The sequence below is a fragment of the Marmota marmota genome, unplaced genomic scaffold (assembly GCF_001458135.2).
Source record: "Marmota marmota marmota unplaced genomic scaffold, marMar, whole genome shotgun sequence".
Classification (NCBI taxonomy): domain Eukaryota; kingdom Metazoa; phylum Chordata; class Mammalia; order Rodentia; family Sciuridae; genus Marmota; species Marmota marmota.
In genome coordinates, this window is record NW_026000103.1 from 3,560,724 (window position 1) to 3,587,257 (window position 26,534).

Below are 26,534 nucleotides of genomic sequence, written 5' to 3' on the forward strand. Positions count from 1 at the left end.
AATGTCAGTGAGGAGGGGCGAGAGAGAGAGAGCGAGGGAGGAGGGGAGGGGGGATAGTAGAGGATAGGAAAGGCAGCAGAACACAACAGACACTAGTATGGCAATATGTAAATCAATGGATGTGTAACTGATGTGATTCTGCAATCTGTATTTGGGGTAAAAATGGGAGCTCATAACCCACTTGAATCAAAGTGTGAAATATGATATATCAAGAATTATGTAATGTTTTGAACAGCCAACAATAAAAAATTTAAAAAAAAAAATTCCTGTACAGATTTCAAAGGGCAGGTATTTGTTAAATTATTTTTAAAAAATCTTTATTTATTTATTTTTATGTGGTGCAGATGATCGAACCTGGTACCTCCCACGCGAGAGGCAAGTGCTCTACCGCTGAGCAACAACCCCAGTTCCCATTAAAATACTTTTTGACATGTAAAAATTTATAATAGAGCATGATATACTTCTGAAATTCATATTTTATAAGATAAAGTCCTTTGAAAAAGCCTCTAAAAGCATTTACGAACACTAAGCTTAAATTATACTTGAATCAGTTTACAGAAATAGTACATTATCACACTGATCTAAATTAAATATTACCAACTTTTTGGGTTACAAACTCAAAGACTAAAGATAGTTCTAAGTTTACATTTTCAAATTAGTGAAAAGCTATATATTTCTTAAATACATCTTAAGTGTGAATAGTGTCATAATACGTAGAAATCAACATATTTTATAATAGGGTTCATTGTATGTCTTTCCTTGTAGTACCCACATCTAATTCTGCAAATAAATTATTTGGATGAAAGCTAGTGAGAGAATTAAAAAAACCCTACAACTCATTACACATTTAACAGCAGCAACACTAAGTATTCATGTGATGTTGATCATTTATAAATATATCCTACTAAAATTCTTGAGAAACAACTTAGTAAAGTTTTTCTTTATTTCCTATATAAGTTTTGTAAGAGTCAAGAAATTTTTTTTAAAATGATTTTTTTTTTTTCAATTTAAAGTTCCTTGTATTGGGGATCAAATTCAGGGCTTCTTGTTAGGCAAGTAGTCTGCCACTGAGCTACAGTCCCAGCTGATGACATATTTTAAAATAAGTTTTTATAATCCCTGAACTTGACAAGATACTGATACAATTTAAAATGAGATTTTTCCCCCACTAAAAGCTAACATATAAAAAAATAACCCAAAAATACCTTTCATAGCATAAAACAGACATTTTTTTATAGGAGGAAAACAAAAAAGAAATTTATATAACTTGGATTTATACAATATTATTCAAGATATTTCTCAGACATTTCATTGAAGTGCTATTTTTTCAACACACAAAAAAAATTCCACATAGGAACATCTTGCCATCATCCTTTTTTTTTTTTTTTTATTAATTTGCTTTGTAATTGTAGATGGACAGAATGGCTTTGTTTTATTTATTTTTAATAATGATTGAGCCCAGTGCCACACACATGCTAGGCAAGAGCCCTACCACTGAGCTATAGCCCCAGCCCTATTTTATTTTATTTTAGAATTATCTTCTGTTTATCACATTCTTTCAAAGAGTAATAATGATTGATCTAACAGAGTACTCACTCAATAAATAAAGTCAGGTAAATATCTGGTTCTCAGTTAACTTACATAAACTACCATAATTCATATAGATCTTTAGGAAAAGGGTAGTCTGGGAGTTATTTTTGTTTTTATTATCAAGTTGGGTTTTCTGCCATTCTCCTAGAACAATGGTTCTCAAAGAATACATGCTACTGGGACATGTATTTTGGAAATCTGTTGTGATACTTTTGAGTACCATAATGATTAAAAAGTTAAGTGGGTGAAATACAGGAACACAAAATATACTGGAATATGTAGACTAGTCCTGCCCAATAGAAACGTTCCCGTATCCTGCATGTCTCAAATCTTCTGTCAATTATTCATGTAGGTGAAAATATGCATACAAAGAAATTAACCTAAATGCTACCTCAGAATTACACAGACAACACATGTTTTTTTCCTCTTGCAGTTGTAGAAAATTAACGATCTTCTAAATCATAGTAAGACAGAAAGAGTAGAATGAAAAAAAAAATCCGTTTTTTTCTCCAGGTTCTAAACTATAAGGCTTAGTACCTGGCTGGCATACATGTAAAGTCTGCACTGAAAAGGATGGTCTGGGATAAAGCAATGTGAAGTAAAGAGAAGCATCAGTGACATTAGTATCTGGTGCTAGTTCCTAAGTTTATCTTTTGTTAATCTTTTGATTTTGTGAGCTTCATTTTTCTTTTTAATGTTAGTTTGAGTACAGTTTTTATCATTTGCTATCAAGATTCCTATGAATACAACTTCATAAGTAAAGTCCAACAACTGCTCCTCAGCTATTTTCAATTCCTCTATGGCATCCAACACGTTTGACCAAATCTCTTTTTTCTTTTTAAAATTTTTCTTTCTTTTCTGTATAACAGCATGCTTATACTTTTCCTTCAGTTTCTGCATATGCTTCTTTTTGCTTTCCTTCTCTGGCTCTTCTCATATAGCTGATACTCTCCCAATCTTCTTATCTTGCTACAAAGATTTGTTCCATCTCCAGCATTCTTTCTGTGGGATATTTACATCAGTAGGTTTCTTTCTTCTCTTCATTTAAATAAAATATTTCAAATATACCATAGGTTTGTAATAATGAAAAATAAAGTGAATTCTCATGTATTAACTGCCGAACTGAGGCAATAAGTTATGAGTACAAATGAAAACTATGAATCACTCTCTTGACTTACCAGAAATATTCACTATCCTAAATACCTGTGGTGTTTATTTTTCCCTCACGTCTTTATACTCAGCATGTATGTATATGTGTGTGTGTGTAAATATATATGTATATTTCAAAACAATATAATGATTTTAACACATTCCCTGTTCACATTTTAACATCCCTGAAACTGGGATACATCTTCCATTCTGAGATAAATTTTTGCTATTCCATAAATAATGTTTCTTCTTTTAAGTTGCATATTCAGTTGGTGAATGTGAATTCCATTGTTTTGGCATACATTGATTTTATATTCAGTAATCTTGCTGAACTCTATTAATTATAGTAATTTGTTTTGAGATTCTGTGCAGACAAGCCTGGTGTCTGGAACTAATGATGGTTTTGTTTCTTTATTTCTAATACTTTTAATTTTCATTTCCTTTTTAATGTGCTGGTTAGGCCCTTGAGTACAACATCAAAAATACAAACAAAGACAGCAAGCAAAAATGCCTTCTGATTAAAAAAGAAATGCTTCTAACTTCCATCACTGAGTATGATGGCTGTTTTTATTCCTCATAGCGGAATAAAAAAAATCCTCTGCTATTCCCAGTTTGCTAAGAGAACTTTTATCATGAACAGGTTATTAATTTTATCAAAAAGTTTTCTGGGGCTAGGGATTTAGGTTAGTGGTAAAATGCTTACCTATTGTGCATGAGGCCCTAATCAAAATTAGGTTTGATCCCCTGCATTAAAAAAATTCTTTGCATTTTTTAAATTTTAGTAAAAAACACATGAGAATCTGCCTTCTTAATAAAATATTAAGTTTACAGTACAGTATATACTATTTTCCTTAAAATTTAAGTCCCTCCTTTCACTGCTTTTGCAGCCAATCCTAAATTTAGGTTATGTTTTCAATTTCACTTGTTGCAATGTATTTTAATTCCCTTTATGACTTCCTCCTTGACCCACTGGTTGTGTAAGAGTGTTTTGTTTAACTTCTATACATTTGGGAATTTTCAGTTTTCCTTCTGCTATTGATTTCTAACTTCATTCCTTTGTGATCAGAAATGATACCTATATGATTTCAATCTTCCTGAATTTAAGATTTGCTTTGTGGTCTAACATAATCTACTCTGGAAAATGTTTTACATGCACTGGAGAAGAATGTACATTCTGCAGTTGTTGGATGGAATATTCTCTAACTCTGGTAGGTCCAACTGGTTCATAGTTTTGATTAGGTCCTCTCTAATTGTTTTACCAATTATTGAAAGTGGGATATTCAAGTCTCCTATTATTATGTTATCTATTTCTCTTCAATTTTGCTTGCTTCATTTATCAAGAAGCTCTGAAATTATATGCATAAATGTTTTAATTTTTTTCTTCTTGGTGAATGGATTATTCTTTCAGATTAATGTCACTTCCTCTGTAACAGAAAGAAGAAAACAGGTAGCATATGGTCATCCCTGCTGTCTTTTTAGCAGGGCATATCATTTTCCATCCCTTCACTTTTAGCCAATGTATCCTTAAATCTAAAGTCTCTTTAAAGAGAGGATAAAGCTGAATCAAATTTTATTATATTCAGCTACTCTATGCCTTTTATTAAGGAGTTTAGTCCATTTACATTTAAAGTACTTTGATAGTGAAGGACTTTACTATTGTCATTCTGTTGTTTTGTCTTCTTCTTTTGTCCCTCTTTTCCTTTGTTGCTTTATTCCACTGTGTTTCATTGATTTTTTTTGTAGTAACACATCTTGTTTTTAATTTTCTTTTGCATATCTTTTAAAAGTATTTTCTTTCTGATTACTGTAAGGCTTACATAAAATATCTTGTGGTTACAATAATCTATTTTAAGCTGGTAACAACTTAATTTCAATTACATAAAAGAAACTCTATTCTTTTACTTCTCCCTACACACATTTCGTTGATGTTACAAATTTTACATTTTGTTAATGTAAATAAAAAGATGAAAAATAAAAAGATGTTACATGTTTTCATATTGTGTATTCATTAACATATTTTTATAGTTATAATTATAGTTTATTTTTCCAACTTCTATATTTGAGTTAAAAATTATCACATTCCACCACTACAGTTTTACAGTATCCAGTATTTCTCTCTGTATTTACTTATACCAGCAGGTTTTATACTTTCAGGGCTTTTGTATTATTGGTTAGCATATTTTTGTTTCAACTTGAACTCAATTTAGTATTTCTTTTAAGAGAGGTCTGGGGGGTGAAGGACCCTCTCTGCTTCTGATATTTGGGGAAGCCTTTCTCTCTTTCATTTTTGAAGACAGTTTTGCCAGATTAAGTATTCTTGGTTGGTAAGAGTTTTTAATTGTATGTGCACAATTGAGTGATTTTTAGCATATTTATAAAGCTGTGCAATTATAACCCTGGAATAAGTTGAGAGCATTTCCATTAGCCCTGAAAAAAATCCTCATGCCCATTTAAAGACATTTGTTTCACATTTCTGGCCTTAGCCAACCACCAAATCTAATTTGTTTATTTTGCCTTTTCCTGACATTTCATATAAAATGAATCATATTATTTGTGATCTTTTGTGCCTGGATTCTTCCATATGCATGTTTTGAAGGTTCATTCATGTTGCAACGTGTATCCATTTTTCCTTCCTTTTTATTCTTGAATGACAACCCATTGTATGGATATACTGCACTTTCTCTCTCCATTTAACAGTTGATGAACTTTTAGATAGGTTCCACTGGGTGGCTATTATGAATAATGTTTCTGTGAACATTCATGTATGAACTTTTATGTGAACTTATATTTACAGTTCTCTTGAGCATATATCTGTGCAGTAGTCTGGCTGGGCTAAATAACCAAGAGGTGACAAGCAACTTGAAGGCTGAAGCGAGAACTACTTTATTGCGAGTGAACTCAGCAGGAACTGAGTGAGAACTCAAAGTAGCAGGCACCTGAGATAGCAGGAGCTGCTTCTCTGCCAGACAGCAGAGGTATATATACCTAACTAATTACACACAGCTTGATTCAATTAACATCATCTAGATACAGCAGTCAGCCAATAAGGAATCCTCATCATCTTAATGGCTCGCTGGCGTTGCTTCACAAACCACTCCTCTTGGCAAACTGCCAGGCGCCATCTTGACTTGATTTTCATCCCCAACATATCTGGGACTAGAATTGCTGAGCCATGTTTTATCTTCTTATTAACTACAAACTCTTTTCTAAAATAAATCATTTTACATTCTTACCAGCAGTGTTTAAGATTCCAATTTCTCTAGACTTTATCTACATTTGTTAATATTTTGTCAATTTATTAGTCTTTATCTAGTCTTTGGTTTCATTGATTATGTCTATTGCATTTTTACTTCTATAAAATCAACTTCTGTTCTAAATAGTTCTATTTTCTTTGGGTGTCTTAATTAGTTCAGGCTGCTATAACAAATTACCATAGATTGGTGATTTAAACAACAAACATTTATTTATCACAGATCTGAATGGTGGGACATCCAAGATCAAGGCACCAACAGATCTACTGTTCAATGAAGACACTTGTCCTGGCTTGCGGATGGCTGTCTTCTTGTTCAATCCTCACATACCACAGAGTAGAAAAGGATGCCATGTCTTCTCTTTTTATAAAGGCATTAATCCCATCTGGGGGACTCCAGCATCATAATTGTATCTCTCTCTAACTTTGTATCAGATATTAACTTTAAAATTAGTTTCTAACTTTATTAATGTTAGACAATATTTTTTAAAAAAATTTTTTAGTTATAGTTGGATACAATACCTTTATTTTATTTATTTATTTTTATGTGGGGCTGAGAATCCAACCAAGCGCCTTGCACATGCTAGGTGAGCACTCTACTGCTGAGCCACAACCCCAGTCCCTAGAAAATATTTTTTTACTTCCAGTTCTTTAAATTTGGTGGAAATCTGGCTTTTGGCCTAATTATGTGAATATTTTTGATAAATATTTAGAGCAAGACTCTTTTTAAAACATTTTTTTTTAGTTGGAGATGGACACAACACCTGTATGTATGTATGTATGTATGTGGTGCTGGATCAAACCCAGTGTCTCACACATGCTAGGCAAGTGCTCCACCACTGAGCTACAACCCCAGCCCCGACAGCAAGATTCTTATTTGCCTGTTCAAACAATGTATATCCTTAAAGATGTTGTGTCATCTTCATTTAAAAAGCACCAAAATTGTCAGTATTTGTATTGTTTCTTTTGAACCCAATTGATTAAATATTTAAATTTTTAGGCTCCCTTCTCTACTTTTTGCAAGGCTCCTCAAACTAATATATATATATATTTAACTATTTCCTTCAATTTCTTTCTTTTTCTTCCTGTTATTTAATTCCTCTCATGGACTCATTCTGATCAGCAACATTTGACATAACTGATCATTCATTTCTTGACTTGGATTTTTAGGTACTCCATTTTCTTTGTTCTTTTTTTACTTTTACTGTATTGGCCTTTCATTTTCAGATTCTTTCTCATCTTTCCAACCTCCAAATATGGGAGGGGCCAAGGCTCAGACTTGGACTTCTTCTCTTTTCTATTTATCTTCCCTCCCTTGATGATCTCATTATGTTCCAAGTTTTTAAATACCACTGAAATACTCATGACTCCAAAAGTCATACATCTAGCCCAGTCCTCTCCCCTAAATTTTAAACTGAAATATTCTACTATTTACTGGATATTACCACTTCAGTGACAAATTACCACTTTGATACAATAGTAAACTGTCACTGATTTATGCTCAAGGAATTTACATTTGTTTTTTTTTCTTTTCCAAGTTCTAATGTGCACTTATAAGGATATTTGTCATATTTTACCTAACTTTATTGTCATTTTCCACTGTTAATATTTAACATGTTATATAATACTTCCAGCATTAACTTCATAAACATTTTAATTAGAAACCTGAAAAATTTAGTAGTTTATATACCCAAATGTATATATGCTAGATTAACCTAAAACCCAAGGCACTTGTTGAATGGGCCGTGCTCTGTTATAATTAAATCTCGCCATTTGCTTTACCTTCTCATATACAATTTGCCATCAATCTGTAAAATCTCTTGTGTTGTTTAAAAACTCTGTCTACTTCTATTAATACTTTGTAGACCACTTCTTTATTGTTTCTTTCACCCTGATATTTAAATAATCTGTTATCTAGTTGCTTATATTCAATCTCTATTTCCTCAAACTTTAGTTTCAGTCCTCACTGTACATTAGAATCACCTGAGAGCTTTGAAAAACTATCAAGACACAAGATCCACTCTCAGACTTAAATATTTGTACTTACATGGTTTATGGTGGGGCCTGGGCCTAGCTATCTTTTAAAGCTCAGAGTGAGGAAAATACACAGCCAGACCTTAGAACCACAGCTGTACCATATTATCCACTATTCTAAACAAACTGCTTTCTCACCTTGATATCTTTTTAAGCTTTCCTTTCTTTTAATGGAATTACTCCATGCATACAACTTTAAAAATCATACCAAATGTAAAGTCTCAGTGCAAATATGACCTCTTTCAATATCCTCACTAAATAATGATAGCAATGAAAGACTGTTCTCCTTCCACTACACCTTCATGATGCATTACACTTACATACATACACACACACACACCATGATTCCCTTACACTGTTATATATATATCCAACTCTCATATAATATCTCATACAGGGACAAAGATCACATTTAATTCATTACTGAATATCCCATTAGTATAGTGCTTTAAATGTGTTATGGAAATTATATTAAAATGCACTGTAGCAAATACAAACACATCTATCCACGTGCAAAAAAATATTTCAGTCACTTAAAATCAAACTCTAAAATTGTTCACATTTAAATAAAATCCATTAGTGAGAAATATGTAATTTGTCACTTTTAGGCATGTTGATATTTTAAAGAGAGATACTTACCTGAAAGTATATTGATGCAAAAAATGAAGATATCACTGAGACTATATACAAGACTATGAAGACTATGCAATATATTATAACACTGTTTCATTAAAAACAGAAAAGGACTTTAACTCTAACCGATGATGTTCAGGTTATAGTTTCTTAGTATTTTCTGCAGTGAGATCAGAAGTGAAACTGAAAACAGAATATAAGAAGCATGATTTTCTACTACATAGTGTTCTAAGTGACAATAATAGCTCTTAGAAAGTCTAATATAGGACACAGACATTCTTTTAACAAATATCACTTGGTTCATCTGGAAGATCGGACATAGGAATAAGACAGTCACGTCCAATTCCACATGGATTCTTAGCTCAGATCCTGGATTTTGCACAGTTTACCTTGCGAACATGATCCGAGTGACATTTCACAAATTCCTGGATAAATGTTGCTACACTCTGCCAGGAGAGAGACAGGCTATGTCATGCACAGATCAATAATTGCACTGTGTTTCATCAGCCTCAAAATCAAAAGTGCTTCATCTGGCAAAAGCCATGGCCCTAGAGAATCTGACATATATAAACTGAATACCCTTCAAGGAATGTGTACTACACAAAATATTGGGGTAAGGTAAAAGAAAACTCTAGAGATTATCAATGAAGAACAATAAGAAAGTAGTTTTCTATTTTGTTATTTCTGGAGGTGTGAACACAGATCACAAAAATGTAAATGAGGCTATTTAAAATTCTACAATTCCTCATATAAAAAAGGCTACAATTTAACACCTTCAATCATTTGAACAGAGTTATGTAAAAAAAATTAACCATTTAAGATAAATAACAATCAAATAAGTCTAAATATATATTTAAAATTTTATTCAGATTTATAAAATACAACCTTTTTAGAATGAAGGGATTTGCTAAAAGACTCTTCAGATTTAGTAGTTTATATACCCAAATGTATAAATGCTAGATTAACCTAAAACCCAAGGCACTTGTTGAATGGGCCATGCTCTGTTATAATTAATTTCAGATTATGACACTTGGCAAAAGTCTTTTATTTGGTGCTTGATTAAACTAATTTTAAGATTAATTGGTTAATGTAATTGGGCACAAGATGAAATAAACTTGAAAACTCAAGTCCTTAAAAAGAAATTTCTTATTGCTATTGCCAAAAATGTTTTAGAGAACAAAATATTCTGTTGTAAAGTTTAGTTTACCTGATTCAAAGAGCAGGGGAATCAAGAGTTCACCAAGGAATCAGAATGATATTTAATTACAAAATAAACCAACAGTGTATATTTATGACATTTTGGTCTAAAGATTGTATGTGAGTCCTGGGAACATTTAGATTTGTAATAGTTGAGGAATTAAGGTTGAGGCAGATCAAAGGCTGCTTTGCAGCAATAGTCTAGAGTGAAAATCTAGTTTTCCATGCCACAGTTTGTAAAGCATCTCTTCTTTAAGAAATATGGTCAGACTTCCTCTAGAAACACAAAATACTGGTGTAATTAGTCATATTATTAATAAAGAGAAATAATATTTTTGGAGATTAAAAGAATGCTTCTACTTTAGAAAGCAAAAAGGGTCATAGTGAAAATCAGAATTCAGAAATTTTAAAACCTGCAAGCCCCTGAAAAGAAACATAAGTAAGTGAAGTAAGCCCTGTAGGATGTGTGACAAACAAGAAATGATATGCTTTATTTTCCTTGAAAGTTCCAAGTCACTACAGATAGTCACTAACCTCAAACCAAAACTCTCCAACACTTCCACTGCACTGTAAAATAAATAAATAAAATGATTTCCATCTTTTATTGACCTCCTATATCGACATCAACACCTTTAATACCTTGCTGTGAATGAAGTCAGTGAGGAAGTCAATTTTAATCCACATTGAAAATGTACTATGCCCTCCATCATGATAGAATCTGTGAGTTATCAAACAGTTTAATAAATGATGTTTGAGGACATTATTGCCTACTAGAAGCAACAGACCTAATAAATATTCAACTTTGAAACTATTAAATGAAAACTTGTATAAAAAGGCAGCTTGGAAAAGTAGAAAGATTTTGGAGTTAGGAGTAAGAAATACATGTTGCTTATAATCCTGGAGCTACAATTTATTAGCTGATCTTGGCCAATTTATTTCAATTTTTAAGCCTTAATCCTTTATATCTTAATATGAGGAAAAGATCTTCCTTTTAAGGTTATCATAAGGAGCCAATAGAAAAACAAAATCAAAATGTCTAGAAAGAAGGACCAAAAAGTCATTGCATAAATACTAGCTGATGATGTTTTATCAAAGCCACAGGGGATAAGAGCACAAGTTTTAGAATCAGACTGCCTAATCTTGAATGCCAGTTCTGCCACTTATAAGCCATGTGACCTTGGGCATGTTATTTGCATGACCTCAGTTTTTACACTTGCAAAATAGGATCAGATATGAAATCATTAAAAAATGTTTCAGTTTATGGGTTAAGGTACCTACAGTACATAGAATAATACCTAGCATTTAGGTACACAAAAAATATTACTGCTATTAAGAATATGTAAGACTTGAGCTAGGCACAGTGGTGCACACCTGGAATCCCAGAGGCTTGGGAGGCTAACGCAGGAGGATTATGAGTTCAAACCCAGCCTCAGCAACTTTGCAGGGCCTTAAGCAACTCAGTAAGACCCTGCCTCTAAATAAAATATAAAAAAGGAATGAGAATATGACTCGGTGGTTAAGCGTCCCTGGGTTCAATCCCTGATACAAAACAAACAAAAACAAACATGTAAGATTTGAAAGAATGATGCATCAGCATAGACTGATATTAGTTTTATGGAAGAGGGGATAGAGTGGATAGTCCACTATGACAATGAGATTTTATGTGGGTAAACAGAAGATTATAAGAATAGGTTGGCTGAACAAGTCAATGCACTGTCTTGAAAATTTTGAAAAATATTTTGGCCTTGAAATTTTCATACTGGGAACCAACTGTAGGTTCATTAATTTGATGTTGACATTAACATTTGAGCAAAATCCATATTTGATCAGTAGGCAATGGGAAGAAATAAATAAGACAGAGAAACCAGAAGAAGGCATTAGAGGAAAAAACAATAGAATGTGATTGTAGAATTCAGAGCCAAAAAGAGACAAGAGTCAAATTTGATTCTAAGGTCCTAGTTTGGAAGAAGGCATGGTTGGAAGAAAACTTTATTAGTTGGGTTTGAAACATGATGAATTTTTGATGATAGAGAATCAAATGAAACTGTCTCTAATAGTGAAAAGGGAGGCATGGATGGGCATGTAGTCAAGTCAAAAGGAATTTCCAGGCAAGGGAATAGGTGTCTTTCAAATTGAGGAAAAGAAATGAGTTTAAGACAGAATTTTGAAGAACATACGCACACATAAAATAAAAAAGAGCCATCAGTTAAAATACAGAAAAAATTCAGAATCAGTATAATAGGGCAAAAAAGTGCATTATTTTTATGAATATTAACATAGACAATAAAAGTTATGGTGAGAGTACTATAGAACATACAAAGAAGGTAAAACATAGTTCCTATTTTTAAAGTGTTTCAAAGGTTTCATAAAGAAAAAAGTAAACAGGTATTACAAGAAAGTAATAGGCAAACATTTACAAAGGAAATATATTTGCTTCTTCTATATCCCCTAATTTAAAGGCAAAGCTACATTAAAATATAAAGCTTTGGGAATAGCAGTTGGTGGTACTATGTTAGGAGTTTGGCCTCCTGATTGGTAATGTAGGAAATGGGTCCAAAAAAAGAGTCACCCTTTAACTATAATCATTACTTCTCATGATCCAAAGCAGAAATCTGTACAATAGATAAGAGGAAACAAAACAACCAAAAAGTTCATATTTTACAACACTTCTATTGCCTTTTAATCATAGTCTGAACAGCCATTGTGATTATTTTTAAATGATAAAAGTTTGAAGGGTATCATTTTTGTAGGGTAAATCTTTGCCTACCCAGTTGAACTACTGGAGTGCAAAAAAATTATAAAATCAAATTCATTAAAAGAACGAAAGAAAGGAGTTGGGGATGTAGGTCTGTGATAGAATACTAGTCTAGCATAGGTGAGACCCTAGGATCAATCCCTAGCACCAAAAAAAAAAAAAAAAAAAAAAAAAGAGAGAGAGAGAGAGAGAGAGAGAAAATCCAGAAAGCATTATTGGACAGAAATTGTAAAGCACATGAGACCAGAATGAGATTCTCTTCTAAGAGATTTCTTAGAAGCAAATAAACACACAAAACAACTGAATTCTCCCAATAGAAATCTAGGCACTGAACTCCAGAACCAAGGTATAAGAAAGGGGGAAATAAATCATGAGTAATTAATTTTTTGAAGATAGTTTCTCTAGTTTCATACATGCAGGGAAACAATATTCTCCTTGGAAAATGGAAGGTATTCTTTTAATTACTTATTTTCAGAGAAATCAAAATTTCAGTTAAAACTCCTGTTGTGCAAGAATTAAAAGCAAGAATCAATAAACGGATGGACTCAAACTAAAAAAGCTTCTTCTCATCAAAAGAAACAATCTGTGAGGTGAATAGACAGCCTACCTCTTGGGAGCAAATCTTTACCCCTCACACATCAGATAGAGCACTAATCTACAGGGTACATAAGGAGCTCAAAAAGCTAAACAGCAAAAAAACAAATAACCCAATTTAGCCAATGCCAAAGTGGGCCAAGGACCTGAACAGACATTTCTCAGAAGATGATATACAATCAATCAACAAATATATGAAAAAAATGTTCATCATCGCTAGCAATTAGAGAAATACAAATCAAAACCACTCTAAGATTTCATCTCACTCCAGTCAGAATGGCAGCTATTATGCATACAAACAATAATAAATGTTAGCGAGAATGTGGGGGAAAAGGTACACACATACACTGCTGGTGGGACTGCAAATAGTGCAGTTAATACGGAAAGCAGTATGGAGATTTCTTGGAAAACTGGGAATGGAACCACCATTTGACCCAGCTGTCCCTCTCCTCGGTCTATACCCAAAAGACTTTAAAACAGCATACTACAGGGACACATCCACATCAATTTTTATAGCAGCATAATTCACAAAAGCTAAACTGTGAAACCAACCAAGATGCCCTTCAAAATATGAATGGATAAAAAAAATGTGGCATATATACACAATGGAATATTATTTAGCAATAAAAGAGAATAAAAACATGGCATTTGCAGGTAAACGAATGGAGTTAGAAAAGATAATATTAAGTGAAGTTAGCCAATGCCAAAAAACCAAATGCTGAATGTTTTCTTTGATATAAGGAGGCTGATTCATAGTGGGGTAGGGAGAGGGAGCATGGGAGGAATAGAAGAACTCTAGATAGGGCGGAGGGATTGGAGGGGAAGAGAGGGGGCATGGGGCTAGAAATGATGGTGGAATGTAATGGACATTATTATATAAAGTACATGTATGAAGACATGAATTGGTGTGACTATACTTTGTATATAACCAGAGATATGAAAAGTTGTGCTCTATATATGTAATGAGAATTGTAATGTATTCCACTGGCATATGTAAATTAAAAATTAATTAAAAAAAAGAGACCACAATCATGCACTGCATAGTTATACTTTGGTCAGCAATGGACCACACACAGGACAGTGTTCCCACAAGAGAATATTTTGCCTAGTGATGCATAGACATCTTCCTTTGTGTAGGTACAATAATGAAATCACTCCGGAATTTCTCAAAAAGTATCCCCAATGTTAATTTACACATGACTGAAGTACTGTACTTAAAGAAAGCTACTTTAAAAAACTGAAGACAAAAAAAAAATCTTGAAAGTCACAAGAGAGAAATGATGCTTTACCTATATATGCCAATTTGAGTGGTAAGCTTTTTCATCTATAATTATGGGAGACAAAAAGGAATTGGCATGACATTTTTCTAGAAAATTAACTGTTTAAAAAACAAAAGCAACCACAAATTCTATATTCTTAAGAACATTTTTTTGGGGGAGGGTAGTGGGGATTGAACCCAGGGGTGCTTAACCACTGAGCAGCAGAATCCCCAGCCCTTTTTCACATCTTATTTAGAGACAGGGTCTCCCTGAGTTGCTAGCTGCCTTGCTAATCTGCTGAGGCTGCCCTTGAACTCTTGGTCCTCCTGTCTCAGCCTCCCTAGTTGCTGGGATTATAGGTGTGGGCCATGGAGCCTGCACAAAACATCCTTAGACAATGGAAAACTAAGAAAATTTGTTTCTAGTATACTTAACCTTAAAGAATGATTAAAGTTCATTAACCAGAAAGAGTAACATTTAGAATCTAAGACTTCACAAAGGAAAGAATTCCACTAGAATAGGTATGACTTTCTTAATTCATATTTTGATATGTAAGCAAATTTTATAACACCATCTGATATAGTGCTCAATATACATAAAGGAAATGTATGCAATAATTTTATTTAAAATACAGAGAGAGTTAAAGAATTTAACTAATTTCTATACTTCACTTGAAATGATAAAATTCTGAAACTAGTAAACTACGATAATTTGTATGTGTAATGTAATGCCTACAGTCAACAGCCAACTCTCAGCCATTGATAGAAGTACTATATGTAAGCAAGATATAAAAAACCTGAATACAATCAACAAAAAACTAATTTACATATTTTAGAATATTCTATTCAACAACAGCAGAAATCATAGTTTTATTCAAATGTTCCTGAAATATTCACTGAAGACCACATCCTGGGCCATAAAAACAAACTTCAATGACTTTAAAAAGGAGTGAAATCAGACAGAATTATCTCTGGCAATGATGAAATAAAATAAAAAATTAAGAACAGGAAAACAACAGAAATGTCTTGAAATGCTTGAAAATTAAATAATACATTCTAAGTAATTCACAAGTCAAAGAGGACATTTTAGGAAAAAAAATTAAAAATCCACAGAACTTAATGAAAAAGAAAACACAGTATATAAAATATACATGAAATACATCTAAAGTAATAATGGGAAGGGAAATTTGTAGTACTAAAAAGTTAAATCAGAAAAAAGGATTCTAGCACTGGGAATGTAGCTTTTTGGTAGAGCAATTCCTTTGTATTTTTGAGGCCCTGGGCTTAATTCTGAAAGAAAGAAAGCAAGAAAGAGAAAGCAAGAAAGAAAGAAAGAAGGAAGATTCTAGGTTCCAAGATCAAGAAGCTAGAAAAATAACAAAATGAATACAAAGCAAGCAGCAAAAAAGAAAAAATAAAGATTAAAAGCAGAAATCAGTACAATAGATAAGAGGAAAACAAAAACAAACAAGAAGCTGGTTCTTGAAAAAAAAATCAGTGAAATTGATGGCTTGAAGAAGTCTAAGAAAAACAAAAAGGGAGAAGACAAATTACTAATACCAGAAATGAAACATGAAAAAAAAAAATGAAACACAGATATAACTACATATCCTGAAGCCATTAAAAAGATTACAAAGAAACACTATGACCAGTAGAATTTATCTCAGGAGGATAGATCAGCATCAGAAAATCTATTAATGTAATTCATTATATTAAATTAATAAAAAAAACTCACGACCATCTCAATAGATTCTAAAGAATTATTTAACTAAACTTAATATTGAGGGCAACTTATTTAACTTACCTAAAGAAAATATACAGTAAGCACCTTACTTAAAGGCTCACCTTAGAAACTATAACCCACAAATCAGTTGCTTATAAACCAATATACTTATCAGTTTTTTTTTTTGCTTGTCAACTTCGATTATAATATATCGTGTTTCCTCTGATGAAAGAGCACCCTTTAGTGAAAATGAGCTAGTTGGTAATTATCTTCGATTTCAGGAGCTGAAAATTTATTTTTGTGATCCTATTCTTAAAGGATATTTTCACTGAAGCGGGCTAGGAGTGCAGCTCAGTGGTAGAGCATGTGCTTAGTAATAGTGTCACTGGAAAGAGAATTTATACTGATGCACTTCTTTTATCACATTAAAAATATTATTCTTATGGTTTCTACTGTGTGTGTGTGTGTGTTTTGTTTTGTTTTTTTTGACACAGGGTCTCACCATGTTGCCCAGGCTGGCCTCAAAATCTTCCTGCCTCAGCCACCCAAATGGCTTGGATTACAGAGGCACACTACCATACCCAGTTTATACTAATATGATTTTCAAGAAATCTGTTGTTTTAATTTTTCTTGAAAATCAATTTTTTTCCATCACCATTTTCTATTGATATTTGAGGAGATCTATGTTTACTCTGATTTGAATATTATATAATGCACACATGTATTGAAACAGCACATTTAAATATTTGTGATTTTCCTGTGTCAGTTTTTTAAAAATACACCACAGAACTTTCTGTTCTTATTGAGACCTACAGATTTTCTTGAATAAACACTACTTAGAAAGTGACAAGATTTGATTAGTTCCAGGGTTGCGTAGAGAAATTTTAAATAGTTTGATATGCACCAAATGGTCTCAATAATATGTTTTACAGTTTTATAGTTTTCATGTAAATACTTTTATTTAATCTTTATTCTTTTTAAAAATAAGGATTCCATGGCTTAGATTATAAATGAATACTACGAAAAATTTTATGACAACAAAATTATACATAATAGATGAAAACATATATCTATTCCTAGAAACGGACCAGAAATGACTCAAGAATAAAGGGAAAAAAAGTCTAAATAGACGTATAATAAGTGAAATCATTGAGTTGGTAATCAAATATGCTACAAAAAAAAGCCCAAGATGAGATGGCTTATTTTGTGAATTCTACTATATGTTTCAGGTTAACACTGATTCTTCATAAACTGTTTCAAAAACAAGAAAGTAATACTTCCTTGCCCATTTTATAAGGCCTATTTTACCCTGATGCCAAATTCAGTTATAGATATTACAAAAAATAACACAGAATAACACTTATGAAAACAAATGCAAAAATCCTCTACAAAATAAGAACAAAATTCAGCAACAGATGAAAAGGGATGTATATTATGATGTATAATGGGGTTTATAATAGGAATACAATATTAGTTCAAAATATAAAAATCAAATAATAAAATATACCATTTTATTCAAATTTTTAAAAATCATAATCTTCCTAATAGGTATAAAAATGTGACCAAATGCAACACATTTTCATGATAAAAACAATAAACTATAAATACTCAACAAACTAGGAATAGACAGGTACTTCCTCAAGTGGATAACGGGCATCTACAAACAACCCATAGCTAACAACATACTAATGGCAAAAAACTGAATGCTACCACCTTAAGATAAACCATAAGGATTTCTGTTCTTATCACTTGGACTTGTGCTAGAGATTTAGCCAGGAAAATTAGAAAAAGAAAAGAAATGTCTTCACACCAGAGAGGAAGTAAACTTATATATGTTTGCATATGACATATAAATAAAATAATGATGAATTTACAAAACAAACTATTAAAATTAATAAATTCAGCAAAGTTACAGGATAATGTACAAATATCAATTTTATACACTAACAGTGAGCAAACTGAAAGTGAAATTTAATTTACAAAAGAAAAAGAAAGAATAAAATACTAGGAATAAATTTAATATAAAAGTGTAAGAGTTGGACACTGAAAAATATAAAATTTGAAAAAAATTAAAAATTAAAGAAGACTGACATAAATGTAAAGATATTATACTATATTCATAGTTGGAAGAAATATTGTTAAGATAGAAATGTTTTTCAGACTGATATTCAAATTCAAGGCAATCCCTACCAAACCCCAACTGCTTTTTTACAAAAATTCACAAACTGAACCCCAAATTACATTGAATTGTGTCCAAAAATTCTTGCATAAGAAAAGTAAACTGTATGAGTTATGTCCAAATTTCAAAGCTTATTATACAGTTATGGTTGCCATGAATGTGTAGCTCTGACATACAGACCAATGGAATAGCAGTCAGTCTTGAAATCAACCTGTACATTTCTGGTCAACAGTTTTTTTTTTTTATCAAGATTGCCAACACAATTCAATAAAGAAAGAATTATGTTTTTAACAAATTGTGAAGGGACAGCTGGTTATCCACATGTCAAAGAATGTATCTGGAGCATTATATTATACACAAAATTAACTTAAAATTAACCACAGACCTAAATATAAAAGATGAAACCATAAAATTCTGAAGAAAATACAAATATTCATGAACTTGGGTTAGGCAACATTTAAAGCACAAGCAATCAAAGAAAAAAAGAAATTAGATTTCAACAAATTCTAATCTTCTGTGTATCAAACTTTACAAGAAAGTAAAAGATATAACTTAGAGAATGGGAGTAAATATTTGCAAACAGTATATCTGGAAAGGGTCCAGTATCAAAATATACAAAGAACTCTTACAAGCTGGCAATAAAATGGCAACCTGAATTGAAAAACAGGCCAAGTATATAAATAGACATCTGTTTAAAGATTTTATACAAATGTCCAATAAGCACTAAAAAGATGCTTGAAACAATTAGAGAAATGCAAATCAAAACCATAATGAGATACCATTTCAACCCACAAGGACAGCTGTAAACTAAAAGCAAATTACAGATGTTGATGAGGATATAGAGGAACCAGAACTCCTCTCATATATTGCTGAGTGCAAAATGGTATAGTTCCTTTAGAAAACAGTCTGGTAATTCCTTCAAAGGTTAAAACTAAACTTTCCACGTAATGCAAAAAATCCTACTCCTAGGTATATACCAAAGAGAAATGAAAATATACATCCACAGAAAAACTTCTACATGAATGTTTGTGGTGGCATTATTCTGAATAGTCAAAAAGTGGAAATAATCTAATAACCATCAATAGATTCATAGATAAACAGAGATGCATATATACAACAGAATATCATTCAGCCATAAAAACGAATGAAATGCAGGCTACAGAATGAATGAACCTTGAAACCTAGCACTTAGTGAAAGAATTCAGTCACAAAAGAATAGATATTATATAATTCTCTTTATAAAAAATATCTAGAATATGCAAATACACAGACATGAGATTAGTGATTGCCAGGTGATCAGAATAGAGCAGAACACAGGGCAAATGTTAATAGATAATGAGGTTTCTTTATAAGATGATGAAAATATTCTAGTATTGATAGCAATGCTTGCACAACTTTGAAAATACACTAAAAATTAATGAACTGTACTTTTTAAAAAATGTAAAAGTTTTCAGTATGTGAATTATATTGATTTTAAAAAATTTATTAACTGGATGAAATTAAGAAATGAGAAACCACTTAAATTTGAATTCATATTATGATAACAGCTATACTCTCTGGCTCTAAACAAGTATTCATAAAATAAACTTGCATATAAAAATGCAGTAAAGTATGATTGTTTTGTGAAATAATGAGAAATGAAAGAGTAATGGAGAATTATTTTAAGATCCTAAGTCCCATATATCTTACCATCAGTTTTATGAAATTTAGAAGTTTGAAAATATTCAAGAATTGATGAAGAGAATAGGAAACCCTTGTAAAGGGAGTAAGACTGGAAGAATCATTTAGAGAGTGATTTGCCAAGCAATAAAAATATAAAATGTCTAATACACATCCTCCAACAATCCTGCTTCTGTACTTTTACGTAAGAGAACTCTCATGGGGTTCAAGGAAACACATATAAAGATTAAATGTAGAGCCTCTGTAAAGGCAAAACCCTGGGAACAATTTAAATGTGTATGAACAGGTTAACTATTAAATATAATGTGATATTTAGCCAAATTTAGTTGGTTTTAAAACAAAATATTACAATAAATTAATGTAATAAAGCACTTCCCAATATGTGTAAAAATTAAAAATTATTTGTATGCATTGTGATCTATCTGTTGATGCAGCAAATTATGGTAATGCTGGCGTATCTTTGCTGATGTGTCACCAGTGATGCAATTTTTCCTAAGGAGCTGTCAATTGCCTTGGTGTCGTGGCATTTCTGTATCCTCCTCCCTTCTACTAGTGATGGTCTAATTTTGGGGGCCAACAGAGGTGAGGCAAAGAACCTCACCCCCCCACTGGTGCATAGGCCTATCCACAATTATGGCTATATGCTGGACGGGTAGTCAGTGAGGGGTATGATCCAATTGCAGTGGTATCAATCTAAGACAGGAGGCTGACGCCTAGAGGTCAGTTCATCCCATGACGGGTAAGAACCATATGTTGAATTGGACAAACCTAACAGGCACGGTCCCTAGCCACATTGCTTGTTGCTTAATTAAACAGAAGGGGGGAGATGCTAAGAGCCACAGCCAAGTAATATGATGCATGGCATTTTTGGTTGAAAGGTGACGCCAGCAAGCCATTGAGATGATATGATTATGTTAAGATTTGCATTCATATGGATATTGGACTCCTGCTGTCCACCTAGGCCTGCTACAGGACTCCTGGAGAGTTCCCATTGGTTGGGGAAGTGCGGTAGGAGGGAATTCCGGAGGAAGAACTTGCTCTTGGGATCTGGGAGAACAGCGGTGTGGGTCAATTGAAAATCTTCCCGGGCGCCAATGGAGCATTGGCGGCAGTTTCAAAAAATAAAGTTTGTTCCTGCTTGAGTGGCTCGTGATTTTGTGCCCAGCCAGACTGCGGCAGAAAATTAATACAAACTCTTCGTATTAAGTATTTCCAGAGAGGTTGGAAGAAGATAGTGTGGCAGGTGGTGGTTACTATGTTTTATATTTCTAAAATACACACTGGAAGTATATATTCCAAAATAGTAATAGTTTTCTTTTGGGGGATGGAATGAAATTAAGGATATTTCTTTTGTGTGTGTGTGTGTGTGTGTGTGCGCGTGTGCGCGCGTGCACGCTGGGTATTGAACCCAGGGACTTGTGCATGCTAGGCAAGCACTCTACCAAATAAGGATATTTCTTATGCATGGTTTAAAATTTTATGCATCTCTTTTCTAAAATCCACTACAGGAAAGTTAATATTTCATGTTTGAATGCCTAGTCTATCAAAATATTTTTATTTCCTAGGTTTTGTCTAAATTAGTAAGACCTAGGAAACATTAATAAATAAATCTGTAAAATTACACATTATATATGTGTAACATTTTCCTCATACTAAAAGGGGGCTAATATTTCTTATTTATATATTCAAAACTCTGGCAACAACATAGAATATGAAATAAATACATAAGTTTTATAGTTATTTTGTCTTGGAAATAGCTTATCAAGGCCAATTATATCTTCAATGTATAGAACAAAGCTCAGAATAAAGCTATATAGTGCATGTCAATATAAGTTTAGATTATCATACAATGGCATTTAGAATACCTGCATTTGGGAATCACAAACTTGCCATTTATCTGCTTTACTCCTTAGCTCCTACTTGTAAAATATTATCTATCCATCATTCATATCTTTAGAGTAAGTAAAATGCTAAAAAATAAAAAGTAAAAACAAAACAAAACCTAGTGCATCAGCAAGCTTCACATTACTAAAATGGAATCTTAGGCAACTCACTTAAGAAAGTTTATTTAGTTCATGATTCAGGAGACTCCAGTGCAAGACTGGATAGCCCCAAGTCTTTAGGTATCTAATTAGGGAACTGGATGGCAATGAGGACAGCATAGTGAAGCAAACCACTAACATTATGAGCTAAGAAATAGAAAATCTGAAAGATAAGATGCCAGCTCCCCTTTGCAGGCATTCTCTAATGTCTATACCTATGTAAGATTTGAGAGATTACTTTATCGGTAGGGAATTTTAAATTTAATTACCATGCTGGGTTTTTTTTTTCCATGTGTATAGAATATCAACTGAAATCTTACTTTAATTAGTCACTAATTACATTTGAGTTCATAAATATGTTTGAAGTGACAAATTACTAAAGTATGATTTTCATCCTTTCCAGAAGCACTTCCTTTATTATTAGATGCCTTTTTACTTTCGAACATTTAAAAAAGCTGCACTGAAAAGGATAATTACATATAAACAATAAAATGTAAGCTACATGTATAATGGTAGCAAATGCATGACATTCATCTTGCAATAGATGAGACTGGAAATAGTTAAAATTTTAGTGATTTGCAGATAACTTCCCATGTAGGGTTCCAGGAGGAATGCATGTGAAAGCAACTCATTTGATCTTTTATGTCATATCCTCTCTAAAATGCATATGACCTATGTATTAACTTCAGTAATTCTTATACCACCTGATGATTACTTTAAAGTAGTTGAAGCGAGGTGCGGTGATGCAGACCTGTAATTCCAATGCACTAGAGGCTGAGGCAGGAAGGTCACAAATTCAAAGAGAGCTTCTGCAAATTAGTGAGGCCCTACGCAACTCAGTGAGATCCTCTCTAAATAAAATTAAAAAAAAAAAAAAGGGCTGGGGATGTGACCCAGTGGTTACGTGCCCCTGGGGTTAAATCCCTGGTACCTAAGTAAGTAAGTAAGTAAGTAAGTAAATAAATAAATAAATAATGTAGTCAAACTCTATGGTGTGGATTTCTTACTTGCAACTACCATGTATGTATGGTACCTACAAGAAATGAAATTAGAATTGTTGCCAAGAATGAAAACAATGTATTTCTTATACACTTTTAAGTTAAATCCTTAGTGTACTCTTTTGCCTTTTTTCTCCTTCAACCTCTCAATAAAAGAAATTCCTATTCCAAAGAGAACAAGGAAAATTGCTTTTGTAAAAATTCTGATCTGACAATCTCAGAACTTATTTTTACTAGTCATGTTCTACTATATTATTTAAGAAAAATTGAAGTATTTAAATGTTTTTGATGTACTGTCATATGTTGCTCAACAATAGAGATATATTCTGAAAACACATTGTTAGGTGATTTTGTCATTGTGTGAATATCACAATGTGTACTTACACAAACAACTAAGATGGTTATAATATCACTAGGAAATATAATTTTGGGGGACTACTGTTATAGATGTTTTTTGTCATTGACCAAAATGTTATGTTATGCATGACTATAACGAAGTGGAGAAGTTAGGTTTGTTTTTCTTTCCTGGAATGGTCTGTTGAGTTTTGTTCCATCCTACTCTCACTGGAAATGACTTTTCATTAATCATGACATGATGGTCTGTGTCGTATTCTCAACTGTACATTAAAGACTAACTGGGCTTAAAAATTGTTTTTATTTCTTTTTTTAAACAATACTTTCATGTCATTAAGCTATTTACACACACACACACAAACTTAGAAATACATATTTTTTCTACCATGGTGAGACAGGAAACAAAATATCATTTAACTAGGGAAGGAAGTAAGAAGGAAGGGTAGGAGAAAAAAAGAAGAAAGGAAGCAAAAGAAATGAAGAAAAATAAACTAAAGAGAGAAAGAAAAAAAAAAGAAAAAAATCACCAGGTAAAATAAATATAGGTTCATCAAATCATTTTGGGAACTCTGTTTCCCAACACCATGTTTGTAGTACCAGTGACTGTCTCTAAATTTTTAACACAGAGCTCATTTATATCTGATGTCCCACTTGAGAATTCCCAAGGGCCAAACCTGTGAAGTCCTCAAACTTTCAGTGTAATTTTAGAATACAGGTAAAGTGTAGGTATAAGGCTACCCTGGAAATGAAGTCACAATGTAATTCTAATTAGTACTTCTAGTATAACAGTAGTCATTTATAATTAAAAAATGTGTAAGTATTGTTTGAATCAAAGCACTAGATATTAGAAAATTTAACTAGAATTTTAAATTATGTGATTGTTATTTAAAATTACTTTTTAATATGATGATATTTTCTGTGTAAAATAACAAATTTCCAACAAATCATTTCACATATAAGTAAGTATCTTTAAGAATGTAGAACCAAGAAACAGTCTTTTCTTTTTTACTTGCATAAAGGGTAATTTATGATAATTAGGATAAAGGTGTAATGTGCCTAAAAATTAAGCCGAAAAAAATTTCACCTGAGTAAAAGAAACACAGACAGGTTATTGGACACATTAAGATATATAATTACATTAAAACCTTCTCATTTTATACTAGTATTTGCAAGAGTGACTGAAGAATATCCTAGTTTAATAATCTAATTTATAATCATAAATCAAAATTTTAGGCATGAGTAAAAGGGTAAGCTAAATGCATTTATGAATACTGCTTTTCAAAACTAAGTAATAACATAATAGAAAATATTTTAAAAAGTTTAAAAGAAGGAAAAAGAACCTAAGCAGGAAAGAAATGCTAGTTAAGAGACTTAGTGATTTGGAGTTCCCTCCCTCTTGTAGTTAATCCCTTAATATGGACCTTACTAAAGAGGTCTAGTAATTATACTATAAATATAATAGTAATGAACTACTCTAGATTACTACCTGTTTTTTTTTTAACTCAGACACATGCCTAACACTAATATGAATAACATGTAAAACAAAATACCATTTTTGTAATCATCTGTTATAGTTCAACCTTAAAGTACTCTTTACCTTTATTGTTTGTTTGCTTGTTTGAAATCGCTGATCAGATATTTGCTGTTGATGGAGGAGCTTTTCATTAACTTCTTTATATTCTTTAACAGACAATTCTGCTGTTTTTTTGGCATTCTGAAGTACACTGTTTTGTTGTCGCAAAGATATAATTCGTTCTCGTAATAAAATAATGTTGGTACTTGATTTCTGGGCAGTTACATTTTTGTACTTTTCTCTGTTAACTATTAAAAATAATGTTGTTGATAATACTTTAAAATCGTATTAAATTTTAAAAGATATACTGTTAATTTCACATGTATTCTTACCTCTGGTAGGAACTACTGTATGTGAACTTTTTGGTATTTTACCATTCTTCTTCTGAAATGCTGGTTTTTTTGCATTATTATAATGAAAAATATCCTAAATTTGAAAGTTTCAGAAAAAAATGGGTTATTATTCAATAAATATGTCAAATGAACCAACATAATAAGTACTATGTCTCTTTACTTAAAAATACATATGAGTTCTGGACAATAAAATTCTATAATTCACATTTCAATTATGGAGTGCATGAATAAAATTATTTATTTTTAATAAATAAGATAAATTAGGAGTAAATTCCTTAACAAAAACCTAATTTTAACAGTAGAATGGATAAACTGTGGTATCTTTGAACAATGAAATACTATCCACAGCAATGAAAATGAACTAACACTGCAAAATACTGAAGGAAAGAAAGACAATTTAGATTTCATAAAGTTGAAAAACAGGAAATTAACCTCAACTTTAATAGAATAAAATTATAAAGAAAAGAAGGGAAGTGATTAAGTATAGTTAATTATTTTAGGGATAGTGAGGGAATCTAATATTTTCTAAATACTTGCTATAATTTAGTCAATTTATTTTCTGACTACCAATAATATGCATAGATCTAATCAAAGTACTTAATACATTCTTACTATATGAATGATGTTATGAGTTATTTTCATTTATAAATTAATTAAGCTGCCCATAATGGCTGCAACTAAAGAAAATCCTCAATCAATTAATACATAGCAAACTGGTAATCTCTATAATCATCAGTCAATCAGCAGGTGTAACAGATTAAATGACCTTATAATTACAAAGGCTAATATAAAAGTAGACATTTCTTTACTTGGTATATATTTCACACAATCTAAAACAATAATGAGTTTATTACTATTTTTTTGGCTGAGATATAAATAAGTTACAAGTTATTTATAGTATTTACTTCCATTTTATGTATACAAGATATTAAAAAACTAGGAAATTGAAAATTATACAAAAGTGATTATATATAGTTATATATAACTATATATAAATATTATAAATAGTTATAAAATTGAAAAAAGTAAAATTATACAAAAGTGAATAGTGTACTTCAAAGAAGACAAATTTTTAAGGATTCAAATTTAATCACTGGCAAAACTTATTGATGAAGCATAAGATCAAATTAAGAACAAATTGAAAAAAAAAAAATAAATAAAATAAAAAAAAA

The 26,534-nt window shown here is 31.8% G+C and overlaps 1 protein-coding gene across 1 annotated transcript in view; it reads right to left on the bottom strand.

Annotated features, from left to right (window-relative positions):
* The window catches only part of Cntln (centlein), a 311,560-nt gene that overhangs the window by 60,675 nt on the left and 224,351 nt on the right, over positions 1 to 26,534 (bottom strand). Inside the window, exons 18-19 of the mRNA XM_048783891.1 lie at positions 25,342 to 25,429; positions 25,034 to 25,257 (exon numbers count right to left, since the gene is read on the bottom strand). Coding sequence (XP_048639848.1) covers positions 25,034 to 25,257; positions 25,342 to 25,429 — 312 coding nt within the window. The remainder of the gene's footprint in view (positions 1 to 25,033; positions 25,258 to 25,341; positions 25,430 to 26,534) is intronic.